The sequence below is a fragment of the Oryx dammah genome, unplaced genomic scaffold (genome assembly GCF_014754425.2).
Source record: "Oryx dammah isolate SB20612 unplaced genomic scaffold, SCBI_Odam_1.1 HiC_scaffold_7, whole genome shotgun sequence".
NCBI classification, from domain to species: domain Eukaryota; kingdom Metazoa; phylum Chordata; class Mammalia; order Artiodactyla; family Bovidae; genus Oryx; species Oryx dammah.
Window position 1 is genome coordinate 18182300 of NW_024070191.1, and position 24691 is coordinate 18206990.

Below are 24691 nucleotides of genomic sequence, written 5' to 3' on the forward strand. Positions count from 1 at the left end.
GGTTGCCATGTCCTTCTCCAATGCATGAAAGTGAAAACTGAAAGTGAAGTCGCTCAGTCGTGTCCGACTCTTAGCGACCCCACGGACTGCAGCCTACCAGGTTCCTCCATCCATGGGATTTTCCAGGCAAGAGTACTGGAGTGGGGTGCCATTGCCTTCTCTGAAAGAAAATGTACTAGATCCTGCTAAATAACTCTCCAAAGTAGTTGAAACTCTCCAAAGTAGTTGGGTCATTTAACTCGGTCAGCAGACAGGAGATAATGTACTGTCAACCATACTCATTTCCAGTGGAGAGAGATTAATTCACTCTTTATTATTCAAAGTCCACAGATTGAAATTTTTCATTTATATCATTATTTACAAAGGTCATCAAACTTATTAACTCTGAAACTAAACTTTAGGACTTTCTTGTTAGTAAAACACTGCAAAAACACAGACTCACAATAACCTAACAGTTGTGACTATACAATCTTTAAGGTGAAATAAAAATGTATCATCTGGAAGCATACGAAGGGGAAGTTTCACTCATCACTATGTTTAAAGGAGGTATTTCCTCTAATTTAGTGTTTCCCAAAGTATAGCCCCAAGATGTCCAGCAGTGGAACTGCACGGCAGGATGCCCATCTCAAATGTGTGAATCAAAACAATTTTGGAAGTGGAGGTTCCCACTGACGAGAAATCTACAATTTCTAACAATCATGCTGTGTGACATAATTATGCTTGGTAAAGTCTGAGAAGCACTGCTTTCATTAATGTGATTTTAAATCCAGTACACCAAAATAATGACATGCTGCCATGAGAATCACAGCATACAGAATCACAGATACCTGAGAATCACGAAGCTGATTATGAAAATGCTGAATTAGATCATTCAATTCTTCGTTTAGTTCAGAGGTGATACTGACTCCAGATAGGCTACCTGTAGTTTCTGTTACAATTAGAAAGAAAGTTAACAACCATTCATTAAAGCAAATAAATGAAAACAACACTTTTACTTCTGAGAAGCTAAAAATAAATTGAAGGGGGCAAGCTTAGTCACTCAGTCATATGTCTGACTCTGTGACTCCATGGACTGTACCATGCCAGGCTCCTCTGTTCATGGGATTTCTCAAGCAAGAATACTAGAGTGGGCTGACACTTCCTTCTCCAAGGGAATCTTCCTGACCCAGGGATCAAATCCACATCTCCTGCATTGCAGGCAGATTCCTCACCATCTAAGCAACCAGGGAAGCCTAAACTGAAGGGTAGGGGTGGGAATTTAAAAATGTCACTTAATGTAAGTTGAAACTAGTTAACTCTTAGATTTATCTGAAAACCAATCATTTTATGTTTCCATCTAGCCTGAAATAAAGGAAAACTCATAAAACTCTAGTATTATGGTTCAACTTTTTCTGTCCCAGCACTCAAGAGGGAAACTGCTACATCTCAATTAAGCAAAGGACTCAACACAGTTCCAATGAGGTGGATGAACCTAGAGCCTATTATACAGAGTGAAGTAAGTCAGAAAGAGAAAAACAAATATCACATATTAACACATATACATGGAATCTAGAAAGATGGTACTGATGAACCTATTTGCAGGGCAACAATAGAGATGCAGACACAGAGAACAGACCTATGCACAAGGGCGGGAGGGGAGGGGAAGGAAGGAGAGGGTGAGATGAACGCAGCGAGCACCATGGAAGCACATACACCACCATATGTCAGACAGACAGCCAACGGAAATTTGTTGTCTGCCTCAGGGAACTCCAAATGGGGCTCTGTAACAAGCTAGAGAGGTAGGAAAAGGGTGGGAGGTGGGAGGGAGGTTCTCGAGGGAGGGGACATATGTACACCTATAGCTAATTCATGTTGATGTATGGCAGAAATCAAACCAATGCTGTAAAGCATTTATCCTTGAATTAAAAATAAATTTTTTAAAAAAGGGGAGAAATAATAGGGACTCAACAGAGTCGAGGTGCAAGCAGATCTACCAAACTGGGCTGGAAAAGTGGCAGAGAAAGTGGTGAGTCTGAAAAAGCCCAGCTGATTCTCACCAGCCTCAATCCCCACCTCACCCAACAAAATCAATGCTCTATACAGGGGTCAGCAAACTTTCCTTAAAGATTCAGATAGTAAATATGTTAGGCTTTGTGGAAATACATTACTTGTCTCAACTACCCAATTCTGCCTTTGCAGGGCAAAAGCAACTATATATAATACATAAACAGATGAACATGGCTATGTTCCATGAAACTTTACTTCAGGCCAGTTCTACAACAGAACAGGTAATTTATTAAAGCACTTGCTTGCGATACAAGCTATACTAAAAGACCACAGTTTTTATCTTCATCAGGCTGTATTCCCAAGGCTGTCATTCTGATGACAATTTTGATAACAGTTACTGCTCTACTACTCACTCAACCATGCTTATCTTTCCAGCTCTAAGAGACACTATAAACTATTTCTGTTTTGAAAGAAAATATTAGCTTTTTCAATGAGAAATTAGAATTTCAGGGCAGGATAATATCCCACGTATCTAGTCCAAACTATCTGAAAAAAATAAATTAGACTCTAGGATAACACACAAGCTAGTTAACTAATGAAAGGGAAACACCTTCCCATGAAAATCATGTTGCCTCTCTTATAGACCAGAAGATTAAATACTGTAAGTTTGTTTTTTCATCAGTATTCTCCTACAAAATCTAGTAAGTGCAAGAGGAAAATTGTCTTCAATCATTAACCTAAAATTCTTTTTGAACTAAAATAAATTCAAATTTAAATTCCTCTCCATTCTCCTCTTGGTCCCAGATTCATAATACCACAATAAAAAAAAAATTACCTGCTTACTACAAGGAAAAAATAGGGATGAAGATTTGCATAATTATAATTATATACTATTCCATATACATACAACTATATATATATATGATATATGCTATACTATATATAATTACTACAAAAGAGTAAGTTAACTTACAAGTCATAAAAATTTCCTATGAAAATGGAAAATTAAATTACAAATAACAGTGATCAGAAGGTTGAGCCAATGGGCTCAGTGTAGACAGTATGATAAACTGAATAACAACAGGGTAACCACAGTAAGAACAGAAAAATGGAGAGCCCACAGGAGATAAATTATTATTAGATTGGGATGACACACTAGTACAAATTAGACCCTAGTTTTACTGAGTTCTAAAAAGTAATAATTTGTTTTGGACTTACTGAGAAATTAAACACTTAGGTTTGAAGGTAATGAGAATAATTGTAAGGTTAGATTCAATATCAAAGAACTCAATACTATTTCCATCTAAGTGATACACGGCTCTGAGGGAAGAAGGAAGAAATGAAAGAACTTTTCTGAGTCTCAGGGAGACTGGATAGGATACAAATTTAGTTCAAAGGAACTAGTGCATACAACTGGGTACCTTACTGATACAATAGTGAAGCTGCCTCACTTAAAAGTTTTAACCCTTCCTTGGCAGGCAAGCAAAGTATAGCAATCCTAGCTGAATAAGTACACAGGCAAAAATGAAAGCAACAAGAGCCCTATCAATCTGAGGTACAAAAACAGAACAACAGCTTGTCCCTTTACCTCTTATGGGTACTCTCTGATGCAAAGGTGAACGAGCCAGCTGTCTGCCTGGTACAGAATGATGACCAGGAGTTGTCTCCGCAACCTTTTCTGCACAACCAGAGAAAAGCACAGGACAGAGTAAGCCTTACATGTAGGTTTTTAAACTAGGCAACAATCCTAAATCTGATTAAATAACCACCAGCATCCACCTTGCAATTGTATCACTGCTTACTGGGCATTACTTATAAGAACAACATCCTAAGACAGTAGAGCATACCAGAATCATCCATCACAGCTATAGCTTGCTCAGCTTTATGCTGCAGGGCAAGGAGAGCAGCTTGTCGTCCCTGCAGAGCTCTCAGCTGCTCCTGCTGCTGTAACATCCTTTTTAATAAATCATGTTGTTTCTTCAAATTTTCTATCTCTTCCATAGGCTCCTGCTGAGGATCTCTGGCCTGAAAAATAAGACCAACAACACTTATCTATGCTCATGTGTCAACTATCAATGGTAAAATACAAACATAAATAATAAATTTGTATTAAATATACAACCCTAGATACAGACTTGAAGGGGAAGAAAAAGAAAATGACGACACAGAGACAGCCTGTCATGTTAAGAATTAGGTAATTAAGTAATTTCAAGGTAAAAGACCATAAGCACAGACTTAGCATGAAGAATTAACAAAAGGAAAATAAAGGAAGAGGCTTACAAAAACAAAGATAAAAGGGTCAAGAAGGCAAAAGGAGCTACACACAGAAACACAGACACACGCACATGTGCAAGTACACACACACAGGAATGAGAGATACAGGTCTTATAGAAAAGGAGAAGCATATTATAGCAGGTTAATGCCCCAAAGGAGGCCCTAACAAAGCCCAGACCAAAAAAATGTTCTGCCTCATTCCTAGAAGGGATGTTTAAACCCAACAAAACCAACAGATGAAAATCTTTTTAATTTTTATTTGATTTTTAAAATGCATTTTTATTTGATTATCTGATGTGAAAGGCTTTAATTTACTTGTATCACTTTATATAAGCAAACAATAAAGAAAAATGTTTTCTTCTTTTAAAAGATGCTCCTTTAGATAAGTCTAAGAACACAAATTACTTTGAAATTCCCCCTAAGGACAGCATTTTGCCTAAAAGAGGAACAGATTGAATAGGTGTCAACTATAAAGAACTATAAAATTTTAAATATTAATCTTCAACGTATTCAAATGTAACTCAATCAGAAACATTATGGTCAAGTAATCAAAGAGACAAATTTAAGTGCAACTTGGAAACAATAAAATTTTAAGTCAAATTATGCATGAAATTATACCATAATGGTATTTTTCATCATTGATTTGCCTTTTAAAATTTTTATATCTTAAAAGTTTAATGATTTTACCTAATATTTACATAAAGTATTTCTATCAGCTTAGAAATAGTCAATTTTAAATTTGCATTGCTATCAAATTTTTGTTGGGGTTATTTATAGACTTTAAATGAATGACCTCCCTTGGCCCTGCCTGAAGTTAGCAAGGAAAATAAAGAAGTTCAATGGTTTCTTTTGAAAATAAAAATGCACTGATCTGTATTCCCTATGTACATGTAATTCCAGGAAAAATTAAGGAGAAGACAAATGGCTCTAGAGAAGTTTCCTTCTGGGTGACATTCCTTACCAATACTTTGCAAAAACTTCTTCTCTTTACCTCCCCAAGCAGAACTCATCAGTAATGTAAGAATGAGTAACCGTGTAACTTGGCAAGCAATAAAAGTAAGTACATGGCTCAGAATTAAGAACTCAAAGAAATGAAGATCAAATAATACGTAGAAGACTGCAGTCAGAATTTCTGATGAAAGTATCAGAGAAGCCAGGTCAGTGCTCTATCTATCATGAACATGGAAGAGAAATAACACATCTTGGTTAAGCTACTATTTCCTGGAGAATTCCCAATAAACTGAACCCATTTTCAAATCAACAACAATTTACTCAGTTCTCTCCCATCCAACACAAGTGGAGTTGAGTTACTCTGTTAACATTACACTCATTCCTATAAAAAGTCATCTTAGTTCTGGATCAATTTAAGATTGTTTACATCTCATAAAATAACTTGAAAGGTGAGAGAAAACTATGAATCTGAGATAGCGAGTCATCTCAGATTTGATCCAAATTAACTTCATCGAAAAGTGAAAGTTGCTCAGTCATGTCCGACTCTTTGCAACCCCATAGTCTATACAGTCCATGGAATTCTCCGGGCCAGAATACTGCAGTGGGTAGCCTTTGCCTTCTCCAGGGGATCTTCCCAACCCAGGGATCAAACCCAGGTCTCCCGCATTGCATGCAGATTCTTTACCAGCTGAGCCACAAGGGAAGCAATTTCATCAAAGTCACTGGTAAAATATAAACCAGATCCAATTAGGTACAGATTTCAATTGGAAAGACTCAAAGAGAAACATCTCCAGATTGACATCAATCAAATACTCCAACAAAGCATCAACGGTAAATAACTAAGAAAAGAAACATTACACATATTAAGACAAAAATTCGCCTAGGGAAAAAACCATCAAGAATGCATTGCTGCTGCTGCTAAGTCGCTTCAGTCGTGTCTGACTCTGTGCAACCCCGAAGACGGCAGCCCACCAGGCTCCCCCGTCCCTGGGATTCTCCAGGCAAGAACACTGGAGTGGGTTGCCATTTCCTTCTCCAATGCATGAAAGTGAAAAGTGAAAGTGAAGTCCCTCAGTCGTGTCCGACTCTTAACGACCCCATGGACTGCAGCCTGCCAGGCTCCTCCATCCATGGGATTTTCCAGGCAAGAGTACTGGAGTGGGGTGACATTGCCTTCTCTGTCAAGAATGCAGCATCTCCAACTAACTCATAATTTTCTCATCTCTCAAAATTAAAGAATTTACTAAACAATTTAATATCACGGTTTCTTACCCAAATTACATCCTTAGATTATGTCTTATTCACTTAGAACTATCTCTGAAGAAGCATAATCTGGCTTGGGAGACAAATCTAGCCCACATGAAATAATCAGAAATGATAAAAAAAAATAATATTAATAGCAAAAAATGGGTAGATGGCATTTTGAAAAGCTTATAAATTCTCTAAGAAGTAAGACTTAAGTATGGGGGGAGGATGTGTGAGAAAACAATGAAAGCATTCTGGGAAAGCTTTTTTAAAAAATTATGCAATGATATCATGTCTATAAAATATTTCAAGAAATAGACTCTGCCCTTATAGGCAACTCAAGAATATCAATTATTTCCTATTAAGCTGCAACTCACAAGGTTGCTTTAAGCTTGGAACCTTGGTTAAGACGCCAACTTTTTTCCCTAATCTTGTAACAGAATACTACATTTTCAAACATGTTAAGGAGGGAATGAAGGTAGGTGGGGAGGACAAGAGGTTCTGCATAGCAGAGAAAGGATAAAGACAGTCAGTGGGAATTAGGGGCTTTTTTTTAAGACACTGAAATCATTTTATGAATAGAGTACTGACAGAACTATCCTAGGAAGGCCCTAAGAATCAAAAGATTCAAAAGAAGCAAATTAAAATAAACTCCAAAACAGAAGTTCAAGAGAAAATCATATCCATTTATAAGGTCATTATTCAAAGAAACCTAAAAACAGAACAATAGCTTTTAAAAGCAAACATAATGCCTTAAGGAAAAAAGCTAGCAGATACTATGCTATCGTAATTGTCAACTCAAGTTCTGCCTGTTGCTATTCAAAGACTTCAGAAGAAAGGAACATGATGTTCTAAAGGATATCTATTTTCCCCCACTCATCTTTTCTTCTCCAGTGCTAGTAGTTTTAAAAATAATCAGCTACTTTACTCTTCTGTTGAATTGGGACACCTTTTGCTTAACATTTTATAGTAAGATCACTACATTGTTGCTGTTTGGCGGCTAAGTTGCAACCAACTCTTTTGCGACTCCTTGGACTGTAGCCCACCAGGCTCCTCTGTCTATGGGATTCTCCAGGCAAGAATACTGGAGTGGGTTACCATTTACTTCTCCAGAGGATCTTCCCGATACAGGGATCAAACCTCTGTCCCCTGCACTGGCAGGCACATTCTTTACCTCTGAGCTACCAGGGAAGCTCAGCTGGTTTGAAACCATATCTTCAAAACCTTGTGGGAGCTGGGGTGGGACACCAAAATAACTAGAGGTTAAGTTCAGTCATTTTAATTTTTTTTGGTCACTTTTGCTGCTGCTAAGTCACTTTAGTCGTGTCCGACTCTGTGCAACCCCATAGAAGGCAGCCAACCAGGCTCCTCCGTCCCTGGGATTCTCCAGGCAAGAATACTGGAATGGGTTGCCATTTCCTTCTCCAATGCATGCATGCATGCTAAATCGCTTCAGTCGTGTCCAACTGTGTGTGACCCCATGGACAGCAGTCCACCAGGCTCCTCTGTCCACAGGATTCTCCAGGCAAGAATACTGGAGTGGGCTGCCACTTCCTTCTTCAAGATAAAGACTGCTGCTGCTGCTGCTAAGTCGCTTCAGTCATGTCCAACTCTGTGCAACCCCATAGACGGCAGCCCACCAGGCTCCCCGGTCCCTAGGATTCTCCAGGCAAGAATACTGGAGTGGGTTGCCATTTCCTTCTCCAATGCATGAAAGTAAAAAGGGAAAGTGAAGTCACTGAGTCGTGTCCAACTCTCAGCGACCCCATGGACTGCAGCCCACCAGGCTCCTCCGTCCATGGGATTTTCCAGGCAAGAGTACTGGAGTGGGTTGCCACTGCTTTCTCCAAAGATAAAGACTAATCCTAGGTAATAAGCTAGTAATAAAACATATGAAATTGGTCTTATTTATAATCAATTATTAACATAGTACTGTACTCTTGTCAAATGGATAGGAGCACTTTTACAAATGCTATTTTTTATTCAAACTGTTTTAAGTGGAGCTACAAAAATAGTTGTCTTTAAACCCTTCCTGAATGTCTTGATGCAAGTCAAGGAAAATTTCTAAAGAAAGAACATTTAAAGCAAACACTGGAGGAAAAAAAGCAAAAACATTAGGAAACAAGTCAACTGACTAATAAAATATTTTTCTAAAATAAAAGGAAGGGAAGGGATTTCCAATGGGAAGAAAAAATATAAACCAAAAACATATATAAATATTTCATTCTTAAAAAAAGGAAAGCTAACAGCTTGCTCCATTTTTTCTCTCCTTAATAAGTGACTAAGGAAATAAGACAAGATTTAAAAGGACCATTTTAATCCACCGACACAAATATCAGAAACAAAAGGCAACTAATGATCAGGGTTTAAGAATGTGTTTTATTTTGAGCTCTCAATAGAAAAAAAAAAAAGGGAAATGGATTAAGTTTCAAGTCTTTTGTTAATGCAAATTAAAAACAGCTGCCACACATAGTCCATGGAGAAAAGAATAAGAAAGCAGAAAAGAAGAAAAACACTAAAGGATTTTTACTAATGCAAATTACTGTACAACTAACCATGTTAATAACATACAAATTTAAAAGTTACAGCAATAACAGAAAAGCAAATAAGGAAGAGGAAATATGAACAAAAGAGGTGCTCATTTAGAGGGTTCCCAAGTTAATATTGTAAAGTATACCTTTGAGGGAAATCCACGTTTCCGGCTACATTTCCTATTAGGCCTCAGCTCCCTGTCATGCTGAGGAGGTCTGCCACCTTTCCCCTTTGGACTTGTAGTAACGTCAGTGTCTGAAACCTGTTCTTGTGAAGCTGAATTCCCTAGCTTGTCCTCAATGCACGGCCGAATTCTCAGACTAAAAGATGCCTCCTTTATTAAATAGTGTAGCATATTAATTTCTTAATACAAACTCCTGTTTAACATACAAGCCATCCTTGTAAATAAATATAAAAATTTACCAATCCATGATTTAGAAAATTAATCCACCCTCTCCCCAAGTGACAATAAAATTTTAGACTTTTAAATTCCCATAGACTATAGACTATTGGCTTATTCTAAATAAGTATCATATCTTAGGCAATTTCCAAGCTACACAACAATCACTGAAGCATATTTTAACATTTACTGTATGTTACTGGTTTCCAAAATGTCCTGATTTTATGCTATGAAAGAAAATCTCATCGTGGTGAACACTATATACAATAGATATACAGATAAATTATTATAATCAATTATACCATTTCCCACCCCTCTCAAACACAATTCCTTTACACACATGCCCCCACCCTTCTATTTCTGCTGGAATGAAATGTGAGAAAGAAATCATTCTCCACACTACTGTAAACAAAAAAACAATTTCCCCACAGTAGACTGCATTTTTCAACAACCGTTTGGATCAAGCTCTCTGAGCACCTCCTGGTGAAAATAATGGAGGAAAAAAAAATTCAAGTTTCCTCTTCGAATCAGGAAGGGCAGGATGAGAAAGGAGGCAGATAAGAAACTACGCAGGGCACTGCTGAAAGGAAACAAACCCTCAGATTAATGCTGACTAGAAATTGGAAACACAACTCAGAAACCAACAATACACATGGTCTGTCCTTCCACAAGAAAGGCATTACTGACAACAGGGTTTCAAGTTTACTAATGCATGGTTATAGGAGCAGTTGCTAAAATTAAAATGTTTACAAGTATACTAGTTTCATACTAACTTTAACTAAGTGTATTTTACAAATCTTGCCTCAAAGTTCTGAAAATTTCTGATTTTCCCAAAAGACAGTATTTTGATACATCTCATTTTGCAGAGTTAAAATTTATATACTTTTCTCACTAAAAAATAAATCCCAAAGTAAATGCTAACCTGTCCCATTTTCAGCTCAGTTTATCAGCCATCTGATTTGGCTTCCGTTCTAGGCTAGCCTGACAAATGAAAATCCAAACAGCCTTCAAATGGGTCCTCAATGGCAGAGAAACTTGGGAGGCTTTTCCAAAAGACAATATGCCAAGCAATGACACTGTCCTCATAACCAGTACATCTACAAAGAATTTTAACTCTCCCAATGCCTCTTAAAATGAGCAAAGCTGTGCTTAATGATACAAATGAGGAAACCCAGGTTTTTGCAAGCTGAAGACCAGAAATTATTAATCAACCATTAAAACTACTTTTCATATCAATAAATAAAACTTTTAAATTTCCATGTTCAAAAAGAATATATACAGCATTAACAATCTGAGGGTTTCTTCCCTGAGATAAATTTTTCATTAAGGAATGCCTACAAAAGTATTATTGTGAAAAATAAGGGGAAAGTTTTTAATCTTCATTTCCAGCACTTTAATTACTAAAAAGCCGCTTACCGTGGCATCTGAAGCCTCAGACCGCACATCTATGTTTAGCGATGTGCTCTCAGCTACAGAACCAGATCCCACAGCTGAATCTATAGTCCGAACATCCTCCTCCTCATTTTCTCTAGCCTGAAATATTTTAGTGGTATAAATCATACAACTATTAAAAAGGGCAATAAAATGTTACAAGGGATGGCACGATTTTTAAATATATTAACTCCTCTGGGGTGACAATCAGAATGTCATCACCATAGGTACACACTAATGTACTACAAAAATCACTCAGTACATTATGTAAAAGGTTCAAAACTTACAAGAATTTTCTGGAGAAATTTCATGTATGACTTTTCTTGTTCTTTAAGGTGATCTATTAGATGAGTGAGGCGCTCAACATTAGCAGATCTTTCATTTTTCTCTACAAGGTCTTCCCTCATGGAACTAGCTTTAGTAATATACTCACGAATCTGAACAAGCCTGCTTACAATCTGCAGGGGAAATATTAGGGGGGTTGGGGGAGGACATGAAAATAAACAGGATGTGAAAATGAGCATAATTTATTGAACAGCAACAACTTTATAGATTTTAATTTCAAATAACCAAAGATACTTCTAGGTTTATCGCATGAATTCATACATGCAAAAGATCTGAACCAAATTTACAATTTAATCAAAACTTAATAGGCAATACTAACAACTCCAATTTCCATTAATTTCAAAATTAGTTTTAATTTACATTACTTGAAAACTTAACTTTATAAAACAGCATATTAAACTATTATTTATATAAATTCTTCTAGTGTTTATATATTTCTTTATAAATTTTAAAAATTAAAATACTTAAAAAACTGAATTATCTTTTTAAATGAATTATACAACCATTTAAAGAATTTTCTACAACAATCTATTCATCACATTACTCCGACTTCTCTTTACTAAAAATTAACAATACAGCATTTCACAGGTGAACAGAAAGTCTTAATTTACCTGACTATGCCACTTCTACAATCATTTTTGTAAAAATAAATTTACACAGTTTTGAATAAACCTGACAGGATTAATGAGCAAAAAGTTAAGGAAGTACTTTGCATGCAAGGTAAATCACTTCAGTCGTGTCCAACTCTTTTCGACCCTGTGGACTGCAGCCCGCAGGCTCCTCTTGTCCAGGGTATTCTACAGGCAAGAACATGGAGTGGGCTGCCATGCCCTCTTCTAGGCAATCTTTCCGAGCCAGGGATCAAACCCTTGTCTTTTATGACTCCTGCACTGGCCGGTGGATTCTTTACCACGAGTACCACCTGGGAAACCTGGGAAGTACTTTATCTACCTAACTGAAATTCCTATGTGTGTAACTATTTTTTAAAATCTTCATGCTTCTACTCTGAGGTTTATGAAAGCAAAAAGTAAAAGAAATATATCACCTGGCTGCTCTCCATTGCAGGCTCTCCTCTTCCATCTTCTTCAGAGACTTGACAGTTTTGCAAAAGGTCATTACTTAAAGCAGAAGCAAACAACTCTTTACACTGTGCTGATCCAATTATTTCTCTCTTTTGAGGACTTATAGTGGCATCTTTGCTCTTGTTAGTATTAATCTGCATAGGCAAAAAGTTGAAGGGCTTTCGGTTCTCACTAAGCTGACGTTTGTTGTTAGCAGCTGTTGCTCTACCTTGAGAATCACTTCCAATGCTTCTCTATATATGAAAGAAAAACCAAATCCCACAAACATTAATCTTTCAAAATTTAAAAAAAAAAAATCCAATGTTCTTAGTCAGCTTCATCATCAGATATTGATTCAGGAGGTATATATAAAAGATCTGTCATAAGATTCAGAGCAGCTTCAGACCCACAAAACTATTATGAACCATATTTATAACTCAGATTGCTAGTCATACTTGATCACAGAATATAACATAGGCTTTGGACCCAATGAATCAACGTTAATTAACACAAACATTAACATAAAGATGTGTCAACATGAAGCACTGTCTGATAAATTATTCAACTTAGTGCCCGGCATATAAGAACTGTTCAATAATTGATACAAAAGTGACTAAATGATATATGATCATCACCGTCATCATACCAGACTAGAATCTATCTTTATGCATATTTAGAGAAACTTTATCAAATACAGATCAGACAATAAAATGTGAAGAGTTCATTTTCATTTCTACTTGCTCTTAGTTCTAAACTTGACTTCGGTGATTATAAATACAAATAACAGTTTTACTCTAAACTTGAAATAACAGCACATTCCACACTTAGCCAATGATAAATATTCTAAACTGGATCTTCTCTTTTGCTTAATAGCTATCTTACCCACTTAGTAGCATGCAAATTTTAGTTTCAAAATGAAATCATTTAAGTCAGCCAAACACTAATAATAAAGTTCTGAAAAACCTGTCCTCAGCAAGTTTAGAAATAAGGACTTTGTTGCCTTCCAAAGAACACAGTACCATCAGCACTGATTAACATTCTTTCCATATGCACAGAAACTAAGAAAAAGAAATAAACAGTTCAATTTCATTAAGACAAATGATTTATCTATGGCAAGTACTTTCCATAGTCATAACTTGATTTGTAAAGTAATTTACAAACCTGATCTAAATCACTGAAGTTTATGCGCTGTTTGAGTTTTTCTAGTTCTGCCTGCTCGGGAACAGACATCTGAGTCATGTATCTACTATGTGGAAATGTCAGTGAAGTCTTTGTTCTTCGTCTTCCAACTCCCGGCGATGACTCCGGAGAAATATCATTAGTTACCCTTTTATCACTTTCTACACCAAATTTTCTCTTATTCTTTTCTGATGACCTATTTGCCTTCTTCGGCTGGCTGCCCCAATCCTTTAAAAAAGTAAAGGCAAATGTTAATATGGCCTCTATCAAATCAGGAAAATATTTTGGTATGCTTTAAAATTTGGGGTCTTAAAGTTAGAAATGACAAAACATTTTTCACATAAATATACAGTCTTCGAGACAATTACTTACCTGCATTAGCCCATTTTCCCTCTATTACACGTAGCCTAAATTTTAAACTGTGCTGAAATTATTGTAATTATTAGAAAATAACTACTTCCCTATCACAAATCATTAATAAATACCCAACCTCTAACCCTAGCATCAGTCTAAATATTTTCAGAAGCATTTTAAAAAATGGTTCCTTATTACTTATAAACTGATTAGTGAAATAAAATTATAGATATCTTCACTGGTCTCCTTTAAAGTCAACATGTATAGGTAGACAGATCAGGAATCAACCTGTGTTCTAAAGCAATTACTGTTATATGAAGAAATGCTCCACTGTGTGACCCTAGGCAATTTATTTAACCTTCATAAATCTGTTTCCTAATCTCTAAAATAGTGTCACCTTTAAAACACAATTTAAAATAACATATATAAAACATCCAGCAGAGTGCCTAGCATGTAGTAAGCAACAGATGTTAACTATTATTATTTTCTATAGGGAACAACAATGTACTACATGATAAGGCCTGATGTGAAATGATAAAAAAAAATATGGCAGAAAGTGAAGAAGAACTAAAGAGCCTCTTGATGAAAGTGCAAGAGGAGAGTGAAAAAGTTGGTTTAAAGCTCAACATTCAGAGAACTAAGATCATGGCATCTGGTCCCATCCTTCATGACAAATAGTTGGGGAAACAGCGCAAATGGTGACAAACTTTATTTTGGGGGGCTCCAAAACCATTGCAGATAGTGACTGCCAACCCTGAAATTGAAAGATACTTGCTCCTTGGAAGAAAAGTTATGACCAACCTAGACAGCATATTAAAAAGCAGAGACATTACTTTGCCAACAAAGGTCCGTCTAGTCAAGGCTATGGTTTTTCCAGTGGTCATGTATGGATGTGAGAGTTGGACTATAAAGAAAGCTGAGCACCAAAGAATTGATGCTTTTGAACTGTGGTGTTGGAGAAGACTCTTGAGAGTCCCTTGGACTGCAAGGAGATCCAACCAGTCCATCCTAAAGGAGATCAGCCCTGGGTGTTCTTTGGAAGTAATGATGCTAAAGCTGAAACTCTAATACTTTGGCCACCCGATGGGAAGAACTGACTCATTTGAAAAGATCCTGATGCTGGGAAAGATGGAGGGCAGGAAGAGAAGGGGACGACAAGAGGATGAGATGGCTGGATGGCATCACTGACTCATTGGACATGAGTCTGAGTAAACTTCGGGAGTTGCTGTTGGACAGGGAGGCCTGGCATGCTGCAATTCATGGGGTCGCAAAAAGTCTGACAAGACTGAGAGACTAAACTGAACTGAATGTTTTACCAGAAAATATGTTTATTTACTTAGCTATACTCACATAACACATTCAAAAGTTCTGTAAATTCCCACCTTATCCATATTAGAAGAATGTTTTAGTTTTACTTTACTAACACCTTTTGGGATATTTTTCTCTTTTGTAATAAAATTTCCTTCTCTATACACTGTCCCTCCAGCACAATTCACATGTGGATGTTCCTGCCAACCTCCTATTCTACTTACCCCACCCAATCTTGGCCACAGGTGACTGGAAAAGAGATACATACCTGATACACGTTAGGATAATCATACTTTAAAATTTCAAATTGAAACTAACAGATAACTAGTCAGTCTATAACAGCAGCCATAACCGAAAACTGTAGAATGAAGGGGCAGCCACAGTATATCACGTGGACAAGACGATAGAGAAAACTGGTCTATGAAAATGAAGTTGGGTTTAGTAGAGGCAGTCAGAAGCAAAGAGTTAGTGAAGTGAAAAAGTAATTCTTGACAACTTTCTGATTGCTTTTTCTAGTCCCTTCCTAAAACCCAGCTATATTCCTTTAACTTATTTTCCATAAAACATCTTTATACTCTTATAATAAATCTCCTTCCTTTTCAGTTTAAGCTAACTCAAGTTGATATGTTACCTGCAAACAAAAATGTCTTCAACTAATATACCAAATAGCCTAGGGTCATTTAATATATCGGCCAGCAAGAAAAACTGTGTCTACACAGTTTCAGTGAGGATGACTTGGCTAAGTCAGGGGAAAGTTGTATTTTAACATCAGTAGCCAACAACACACCATCAATAACAAGATATCTTACCATATTGTTAAGTCGGTCATCAACACTCTCATTGCTCCAGTTTGGTAAATCCTGCTCATTCACACCTTCTTCAAAAGGACCTCCTCCTGTGGCCATACTGGCTTTTACAATTAATCTTCTGCAAAACAAGTGAAGACTAACTTTTTAACATATAAAAACAAACTGTAATATTTAAATCATTCCATGAAGCTTAGTAATAGAAACAAGTATCAGAAAAGTTGATTTTATGAAATAAAAGAGGCCCCGTCAACCACACACAAAATGATTTAGCTGCCACAGGCATAGTATGTTTAGCATGCATTAAGTAGCTGAAGTGATGGGGAGGGGAAGGAAAAAACCTTGGAATATCCACTCTTTCTGTAGGCTTGCATCCTTTAAGGTTACTCAACTTATTTGACACAATCCAAAAAGGTAAAGAGGTAGGAAAAAGTTACTGGATGGAAATGACATCACTTATAATAGTGACAAAAAGTAAAATTATCTAGAAATAACATAATTTTGCCCTATGTAAAGACACATTGTTTTTTAAATTGAAGTATAGTTGATTTACAATGTTGTGCTTATTTCTGCTGTACAGCAAAGTGATTCAGTTAAACACATACAAGAAGCACTATTAAACTCTATAAAACAACGCAAGAGAAAATGTGAATAAGTGTAAAAACATACTATCTTCTTACTGAGAAAACTAAACATTTTTTCTGAATTTATAGACTTAATTAAATACCCACTGGGATTCTTGGAATTTGACAGAACAATTCTAAAAACCATCTGGAAGAACAAACAAGTTAGAAAAAAATTACCTGAAAAATAAAAGCAAGAGCTGCTGTAGTGGTCAAGAGAGTAGAAAATTAATCCCAAGATATTAAACCACATTAAGTATCTATATGGTTCAATAAGCACCACTCATAAAGAAAATCCTCAAATATACCCAATTGAAAAAATTTAATGACAAAAATTAACTATAGCTAACATCAATTTTGTTCACTATATGCCAAGTGCTAATGCTAAACATTTTTATCATTTAACCTTTGCAATAATTGAGTGGTAAAAGATTATTCAATTGAGGGGACAATTTGCTAACAATGTTGAAAAAAGTTTATTTAAAGCTTTAACAGACTTCCTAAACTAGGATTCATCATCTTAAACACAAAACACAGAAAAATGATTTCAGTGACTATTTTCTCAATTCTCCCAAGGATGGTACATACCCAGTACCATTCCAGACACACAGAAGAATTAATTCATAGTAAACAACAGATGCCTTAGAGCATTAGAGCTTAATTCCCCTCAGATGAAAAAGTTGGCCTTACACCATAAACCAAGATACTATCCAGTAGATTAAAAATACATGAATAAGATTAAAGAGTCAAATAAAATAAAAGAAAAAAGAACGAGCTTTAAAAATAGAGAGTTTTACTAATTTGGAATGTGGAAATAAAAAGGAATATGTTCAACCAATTTTACTCGCGCACAAGTGAATCCTACGTATACTGAGAATAAATAGTAAATGACAAGCTGGGAAAAAAATCTGAAAGAAATATGAAGTGTATAATTAATATCTTTACTATATTAAAAAATGCTTGTGTGAAAGCAGTTGTTGATTATGGAGTAGGAATGTGATTTTTGCTCTTTACCTTATATATTTTCAGCAATATTTTACAACATTTTTTACATTAGAAATATATTTAAGAACTTTGCAAAATAACTGATACTCATAAAGAGGTATATCCAGTGAACTGACTCATTAAAATGAAACATTTTACATCTACCTTTTTCTAAGATGCACTGATGTAATTTGTAATATTAAAGAATAGGAGCTCAAAAAAATACATAAGCAACAGAGGTGAAAACAATACCTAACATTACAAAAAACAATTTATCTTAAAGTGGAGATTAGAAGAGAAATTACTAAAATATTTAAGTAAAAACTCTTACCAATTTTTTGGTAAAATACAGTATGTTACATTTTCTATCAGGAGAGTAATAATAAAGTAACTTTAAGATAAATTAAAAATATATTCAAAGAGATGCTTTATACTCAATTTTTTATTATGATGAATTCTTCCTAAAATGAGCTTTTCCTAAGGATCTAGTGATGAGCTAATGACTTTGAACACAAGTTTCTAAAACAATTTAAAACATATTAAAATTAGTCTGGGGAAAATATATCAACTATTTCTTAAAAATCATTTTTAAAGACCATTTACTAAATAAAGTTTACGAAGTTTATAAACAACTTTGTCTAGTTGTGATTGACCTAAGATGATATTGAGTATTTATAACTCAGTAATAATGATACCAAATGGTTGAGAAGGCATACTCCTACAGAAATAAAATTATCAGCATGAAGCTAATGAAGTTACTGCCTGTGGATCAATTCTCACTGTATTCAGCTGCTTTCTCTATGAGAGTAGCTATCTCACCCTATAACAGGTAGAAAACAAAGGCATGTCATTTCTTTCTTATGTCAACCTCTTTAACCTCTTCAAAGTCACCTTTAAAACTACTGATATCTACCCTCTAAATTTTATTCTGTAAACACATTAATATAATTTATATAGTTTTTGATTATGTTATGATTATTATTATAAACTATTATTTGTATAGAAAGCCTTTCAATAATCAAAACACTATGTGTCTAAGAGAAGAGAACCAATGCAAGGAAGCTTTTGATGGCAGAATCAATATGGCTTAGCAACTGTAATGAAGTGGAAGATGAGGCAGGGAGAAAGGAGGTAACAGGTGACCCCTGGGTTTCTAGCTTGAAAACAGGGTATATGATGATACATTCAAAGTAATTTGAAAAGAAACACATTTCTATTAATGAGAGAAAAAGATGAGCTCAGTTTTAAAGACGTTTGAGATATCTATCGCATACCCAATTATATTTGTCCAGTAGGCAAACAGCCATCTCTCAGAAGTGAAATCTCGGCTACAGAGATGTGCAAATCATCAATTCATAAAAGAATGTAAAGTGGAACAGAAGGCTCATGGAGAAGATAAAGAGTAAGAGAAGACTAAACCTTGAAGGACATAGATATTTAAAAAAGAAAGGAAAAGAACACTCAGAAGGTGTACAGAAAGACAGGAGGGAAACCAAAACCAAAAGAATGTGCTAGAAAGAGGGAGAAGTGTGTAAAGAAGGAGGGTATGATAAGAATGCTAAGTATTACTTTACCATGTAAACAAACTAGAGAGAAGTGTACACCTGGATTTAGCAACAAGGAGGTTACTGACAACCTTGGTAAAAATCAATTCCATAACTTAAATGCATTTATTGATGGGGAAGAGAAAAAACTAAGGGAAGTCACTAGGTGATTTTTTTCAAAAAACCATTCTGTGAAGGAAAGCAGGCAGAGGTCAAGTAGAAAGATTCCTTAAAATGGAGGCCTCTGACATATGGTAATGCACATGTTTCAATGCTACTCTCTCAAGTCATCCCACACGCTCCCTTCCCCAACTGTATCCACAAGTCGGTGTTTCCTTTGCTGCCCTGCAAATAGGATCATCAGTATTATCTTTCTAGATTCCATATATATGCATTAATATATATTTGTCTTTCTCTTTCTGACTTACTTCACTCTGTGTAACAGACTCTAGGTTTGTCCACCTCAGTAGAAATGACTCAAATGCATTCTGCATGACGCAGGGAACCCAAAGTTGGTGCTCTGTGACAACCTAGAGGGGTGGGAGGGGACATATGTATACCAATGGCTGATTCATACTGATATATGGCAGAAACCAACACAATATTGTAATTATCTTCCAATTAAAAATAAAGTTAAAAAAAAAATACTAATAAAACTGATAAATATATATCTAACCAGGGGGGAAAGAGGGAGGTATCTTGAGTACATTTAAAATTTGTCAGGACAGTGCTCATAGAGGGAGACAAAGATGCAAACTGTGTGTGGTCTCTGAAAAATTGGGACCAACTAGGATCTAGGGCTTAAGAAACATGATTAGCATTAGACAGGCAAAAGAACACCCCCTTCACTGAAATGAAAGAAAGAAAGGACAGAATTGGATACAGGCTAGTTAGCAGATTTGGCGGCAGGAAGTTGAAAGAGTCTGTTAATTGCTGTGAAATAAAACGGATTGCTCATTAAATATGTGAGGGTAAGTTGACGGTGTCTGAGAGGCTGGGGAAGGGTGATGGAGAGTAAATGAGCAGCACTAAAGACTCAGATGAGAGCAGAGAACATTCACTGTTAGCACTAATGTAACACTAATCTGCAGTTTCCATTTTTATCCCCAGAAGTGCTCATCAGCCTTGATGTAAAGCAGTGGATTCCACTGAATCCGTCCAAGGTTGGGATTTTGCCAGGCAGGTTTAATAGAAAAACAATGAGATAGGAAAGCTGAAGCCATTGGAACATAATTAGCCCAAGTGATGGATGATCGTGTGTGAAGCAGAATGGAGATAAAATTCTTTTACTTCAAACAAGCACTTTCATCCATCCTATGACCTACTAAAGTAAGCTGAAACTATTATTTATAAGTTTCATTTTGCTATTTTTGACAGTCTTATTTGGTTTCCTCATCTTACAAGGATAGGAAATGCAAAAATACCATGGCAATTTACAAGCTACTTTCAGTGACTGATCTTTCTGAAGAAAATCCTGATGTAGAAGTCTTACTATAAGTATTACAGATATTTAAGTGGAATATCACAGTATTAATTATCATGAAAATACCCATGACTGATTAAAGTTACCTTTGAAATAAAAATACAAACAAATTAATCAAGAAAAAATTATTTTTCCTAAGATCTTTAAAATTCAGATATTATTTCTCAAATGATATTAAATGACTCATAAGTGTCTTTGGAAATATCGTACATCTCAACTGACAGTTGTAAACCAAAATAAAGGATATCCCTGGTGGCTCAGGGGTAAAGAATTCACCTGCCAATGCAAGAGACGAATATTTGATCCCTGGGTTGGGATGTAACCCTGGAGGAGGGCATGGCAACCCACTCCAATATCCTTGCCTAGAGAATCCCATGGATAGAGGGGCCTGGCAGGCTAAATTCATGGGGTAGAAAAGAGTCGGACAAAACTAAGAACATCCAAATAAAATATTGTAGAAATTATATATATATATATTTTATATTTGCTTAGAATCACAAAATAACCAGAGCTGGTATCTTATATTATCTGTACAAGTTTTCTAAAGGTTGAATTAGCTGGGCTATTTCTTTTACTAATTATATAAGGAAATATCCAGTATACTCTTTTGAAAGCCTTAACATAGTGCACAACCACACTAAGCATGTTTAATGGAAACAGAAGAAAACGTGTAAGTTTCTGGCATTATGTGTTGTTTAGTTTCATTTGAGGAATTTCTCAATTTCTTCTCTGTACCTAAAAACCATACAGATCTTTTGCACAGTTCTTTGAGTTTGACACTTACTAAAAATTTCAGTAATTTTTTTAGAACTTAAGGTGTCTCTTTATAATTACCCTCTTTAAAAAAAAAAAAAAAAAAGCTCTTTAGGTATTGAGGGCAAGAGGATGAATAGACTGCCATACAACACTCAATTTGAATCAACAAAAATTTGATTAGACCTCACCATGTACTGTACTGGGTCTATCTTACGGTACAGTTACTCTGTGTAGAATTCTTCCACACCAAGAAAGTTTAATATATCCTCGCTCTCTACAAAAGCAAATGAGAACCCTGAGGTCAACTAAATTTGGCTTGTTAAAACCTCTCTCTCTACAGCTTATATCTGAAATCTGTCACTTGATTGTCATTGATTCCTCCCTAGGCAAATCTATACATCCTGCTATAACCAATCCCAATCTTCAATGCCATTCCATCCCATACTCTCCACTGATAACAGCTCTTCCTGTGATTCCTTCCCACTGGACCATTACAAACTCACTCCCTATTATACATCCTCGATCTATTCCCAAATACTCCTCCTACTTCTTTGGCTTCAATAAAATCCCAAACCACTCTGAAAGCACTATTTCCTTAGAAATCCTTTCTAGAAGATGTTACTCTTCCTAGTCTCTCATATTCATGGGGAAAGAATATCATTTACAGACTATTCTTATTTAACAATGCTTAGCCTTCCTCTTTGGAACAAATTAACCATAAAAAACACCACTCTCCCTATCTTGGGTACCATTTCCTACTGTTCACCTCAAGACAGTCTTACACTTTTAACCGGCTTGTGGTTTTCACTCTCCACGCTACTCTCTGCTTTCATGACCCGAACATTTGTAATGATTTTTCTAAGACTCTGACCTTAGTTACAACATCCATCTCATCTGCTCTATTCCAATACTACTTCTACTCAGGACAGATAATTTGTTCAACATCCTAAACTTCTGAAATACCTCTTTCTGAACCTAAGTCCTTGCATTCTGTTTTGTCTCACCTGCTCGTTCCTGCTGAATTTACGCCTTGGCCCTGCTGAATACCTCCTGTCCCTTGATCATTTTCCTTTCCAAGAATCCATTCACTTCTCACTTTCTTACTTAACCCATGAATGCCACTTCCAAAAATGCCCTAGCATCCTTGGTCTCCTCATCAATTTGCCCATTTTATCAACTCAATTTTTCATAAATCTCATTTCTCTTTCTTTCTGTTTGTACTCTCAAAACTGTCAAATAATTATAAAATGGCATTGACTGTGTCCACTATTAAGGTATACTACATATTGACACTTTCAAAATATAGGTTTACTCCTTGAGGTAAGGCACTTTATCTGTTTTGCTCACTGCCCTATCTCTAGGACTTTGTAGCCATGAAGTCACACATTGTATGCACTCAGTTAAATTTGTATGATGAATGTACTGCTATGTTACCCTTCTCTGGCTTCTTAATAAATTCCCTAGTGTGATTACTCTGAACACTCTATTTTTTCCAAATCTCACATACATTTACCTCTTTTCCAACAAATGGCCAAATCTCCTATTGAGAAAACCAAGGTCTTTTAAAGCAAGTTTAACTCAACTGCTTTGTATTTTTATTCTATTTTATCCATCTTCGCTAAAGTGTTAAAAGGAAAATTATTTGTGACTGATTTTACAACTTTTTATCTTACCAAATACTCCAGTGTTAAAGACTCTAAAACACAGACTCATATCTGACATTTCCTCTGAGTTCAATTTTTCTTGTCTTATTCTTTTATAGTCTTTCAACTAACAGAAAAAGATACCAAGAAGTACAATTAAGATATAAATCAATGGCCAATCTATATTCTTATGATAACCTACTGCATAAGTGTGTTGAAGATCTGTCTGTCTTCCTAGAAAGCAAGGATATATTCATCATATTTTGAGAATTAGGCTGTCTTCAAAATTTTAACAGGAGAACTAAATTTTCAGAAATCTTTAAAAGAGTAATTATTGCTAAAACGGTTCTAACAAAAATTTCTTCTAATCCTCATCTTCTAGTCATTTAATTTCTAAATTGTCCTTAACAAACAATTTCTTAACTCTCCCTTAGTGAACTTACATTGACTTCTTCCTGCTGGTCAGAGAGTATCTTTACGTAACCAGCATTTGAGAATGCCCTGTGTATAGAAACTAAAGTTTAAAGTAAGTTTAGACAACTGAAACTAACAAACTTCAATCGACAGTATACATAAGCTCAAAACGTAGAGTTTGTGAATAAAAAATAAAAACAGCCAATTAATAGAAAAGTTGTACCAGATGACTTAAGAGTAAATGAATTGGGAACAAGAGGCTATCCAAATAGTTGCTACAGGAAACACTCAAACTCAAATGAGCAGATGAAGAAACTGTGAAGACAAAGACATTTTTAAAAGTATTACATAAACTATTGCAGCATTTAATAATTACGAATGACATGGCTCTTTTCAAACAGAAGTATGAAGACAGACCAAAGTGGCACACCAAAAAGCAGGCCGAACAGGGCAGCAAACCTAGGCTGTTCATTTACTACAGGCACTGGTATTTTATAACAGCATTCAGCATCCAGTCTTCTTCAAATAGAATACAAAAGCCAATAACATATACAGTGATGTCAAATTACCTGTTTAAAATCTAGTTTTCGTAGCTCAGAAACAGCTCCCTTCCTGCTTCACACTTCAAAACTGTTGTGTGCTTATGATTTAAAAAAAAGAAAAAAAATCATTTTAGCCCATTTCACTGTGATGTACAGAATACCAAATAGTATTTATAACCTAAAGTGTGCTCAGAAAATCAACAGAAAAGGAAAAATCCAATTAACATTTTAAATTCAACGTACTTTAATTCTTTAGGAAAACAAGGCGATAAACAGGTTTAAATCCTCCATACTTGTTAAGAGCCTACCAAACAGCACTGTGATACCTTAATATCTACTTGGGAATGCAATGAAATTATAATGTAAAAACACTATAATGCAATCATCATATAGATTTCTCCATCAATGTTAAAATCCAAGCAAAAGATTACTCTTTCAGATTGACCCAGTCATTAACTTCCTGTCACGCAAAACTATTCCAGAACTTTGCATCCCCGTTGATGAGGACATCTTTTTCTTTATTTAAAAGCTAGCAACTTCATTAAAAAATAACTGTCACTACAGAAACGCAAGGTTTACATTTCAGTTCAAAAACTCAGAATTATAATGGTTTCTAGCGGCTCTATCTGGGAAGGTGTTAGGGAAAGAAAGAAGCAGGTGCACCCAGAGCTTTACACCACCACCCACTCCAGTAACCAGAGAATAGCACAAGGCGGAGTCTGGAAGGCAGTTATGGGGCGGGGGTGGAAGGGGCGCCCAGAAACCCCGCTTCTTCCAGCGTCAAAACACGATCCGTCACCCGGAGAGCCCCCGCCACAGACCTCGAATTG

The 24691-nt window shown here is 35.8% G+C and overlaps 1 protein-coding gene across 19 annotated transcripts in view; it reads right to left on the reverse strand.

Moving 5' to 3' along the window:
• PCM1 (pericentriolar material 1) overlaps window positions 1–24691 on the reverse strand; it is an 89627-nt gene that overhangs the window by 63309 nt on the left and 1627 nt on the right. For 9 of the 19 annotated variants that reach the window (XM_040243131.1, XM_040243126.1, XM_040243124.1 and 6 more), the window contains exons 2-11: window positions 23889–23959; window positions 15876–15993; window positions 13387–13632; window positions 12210–12479; window positions 11107–11277; window positions 10805–10921; window positions 9134–9322; window positions 3834–4011; window positions 3575–3664; window positions 828–928 (exon numbers count right to left, since the gene is read on the reverse strand). In XM_040243131.1, the coding sequence (XP_040099065.1) occupies window positions 828–928; window positions 3575–3664; window positions 3834–4011; window positions 9134–9322; window positions 10805–10921; window positions 11107–11277; window positions 12210–12479; window positions 13387–13632; window positions 15876–15971 (1458 nt within the window). In that variant the 5' untranslated portion in view covers window positions 15972–15993; window positions 23889–23959. The remainder of the gene's footprint in view (window positions 1–827; window positions 929–3574; window positions 3665–3833; window positions 4012–9133; window positions 9323–10804; window positions 10922–11106; window positions 11278–12209; window positions 12480–13386; window positions 13633–15875; window positions 15994–23888; window positions 23960–24691) is intronic. The other 10 variants (XM_040243138.1, XM_040243134.1, XM_040243141.1 and 7 more) reach the window with 5 other exon arrangements.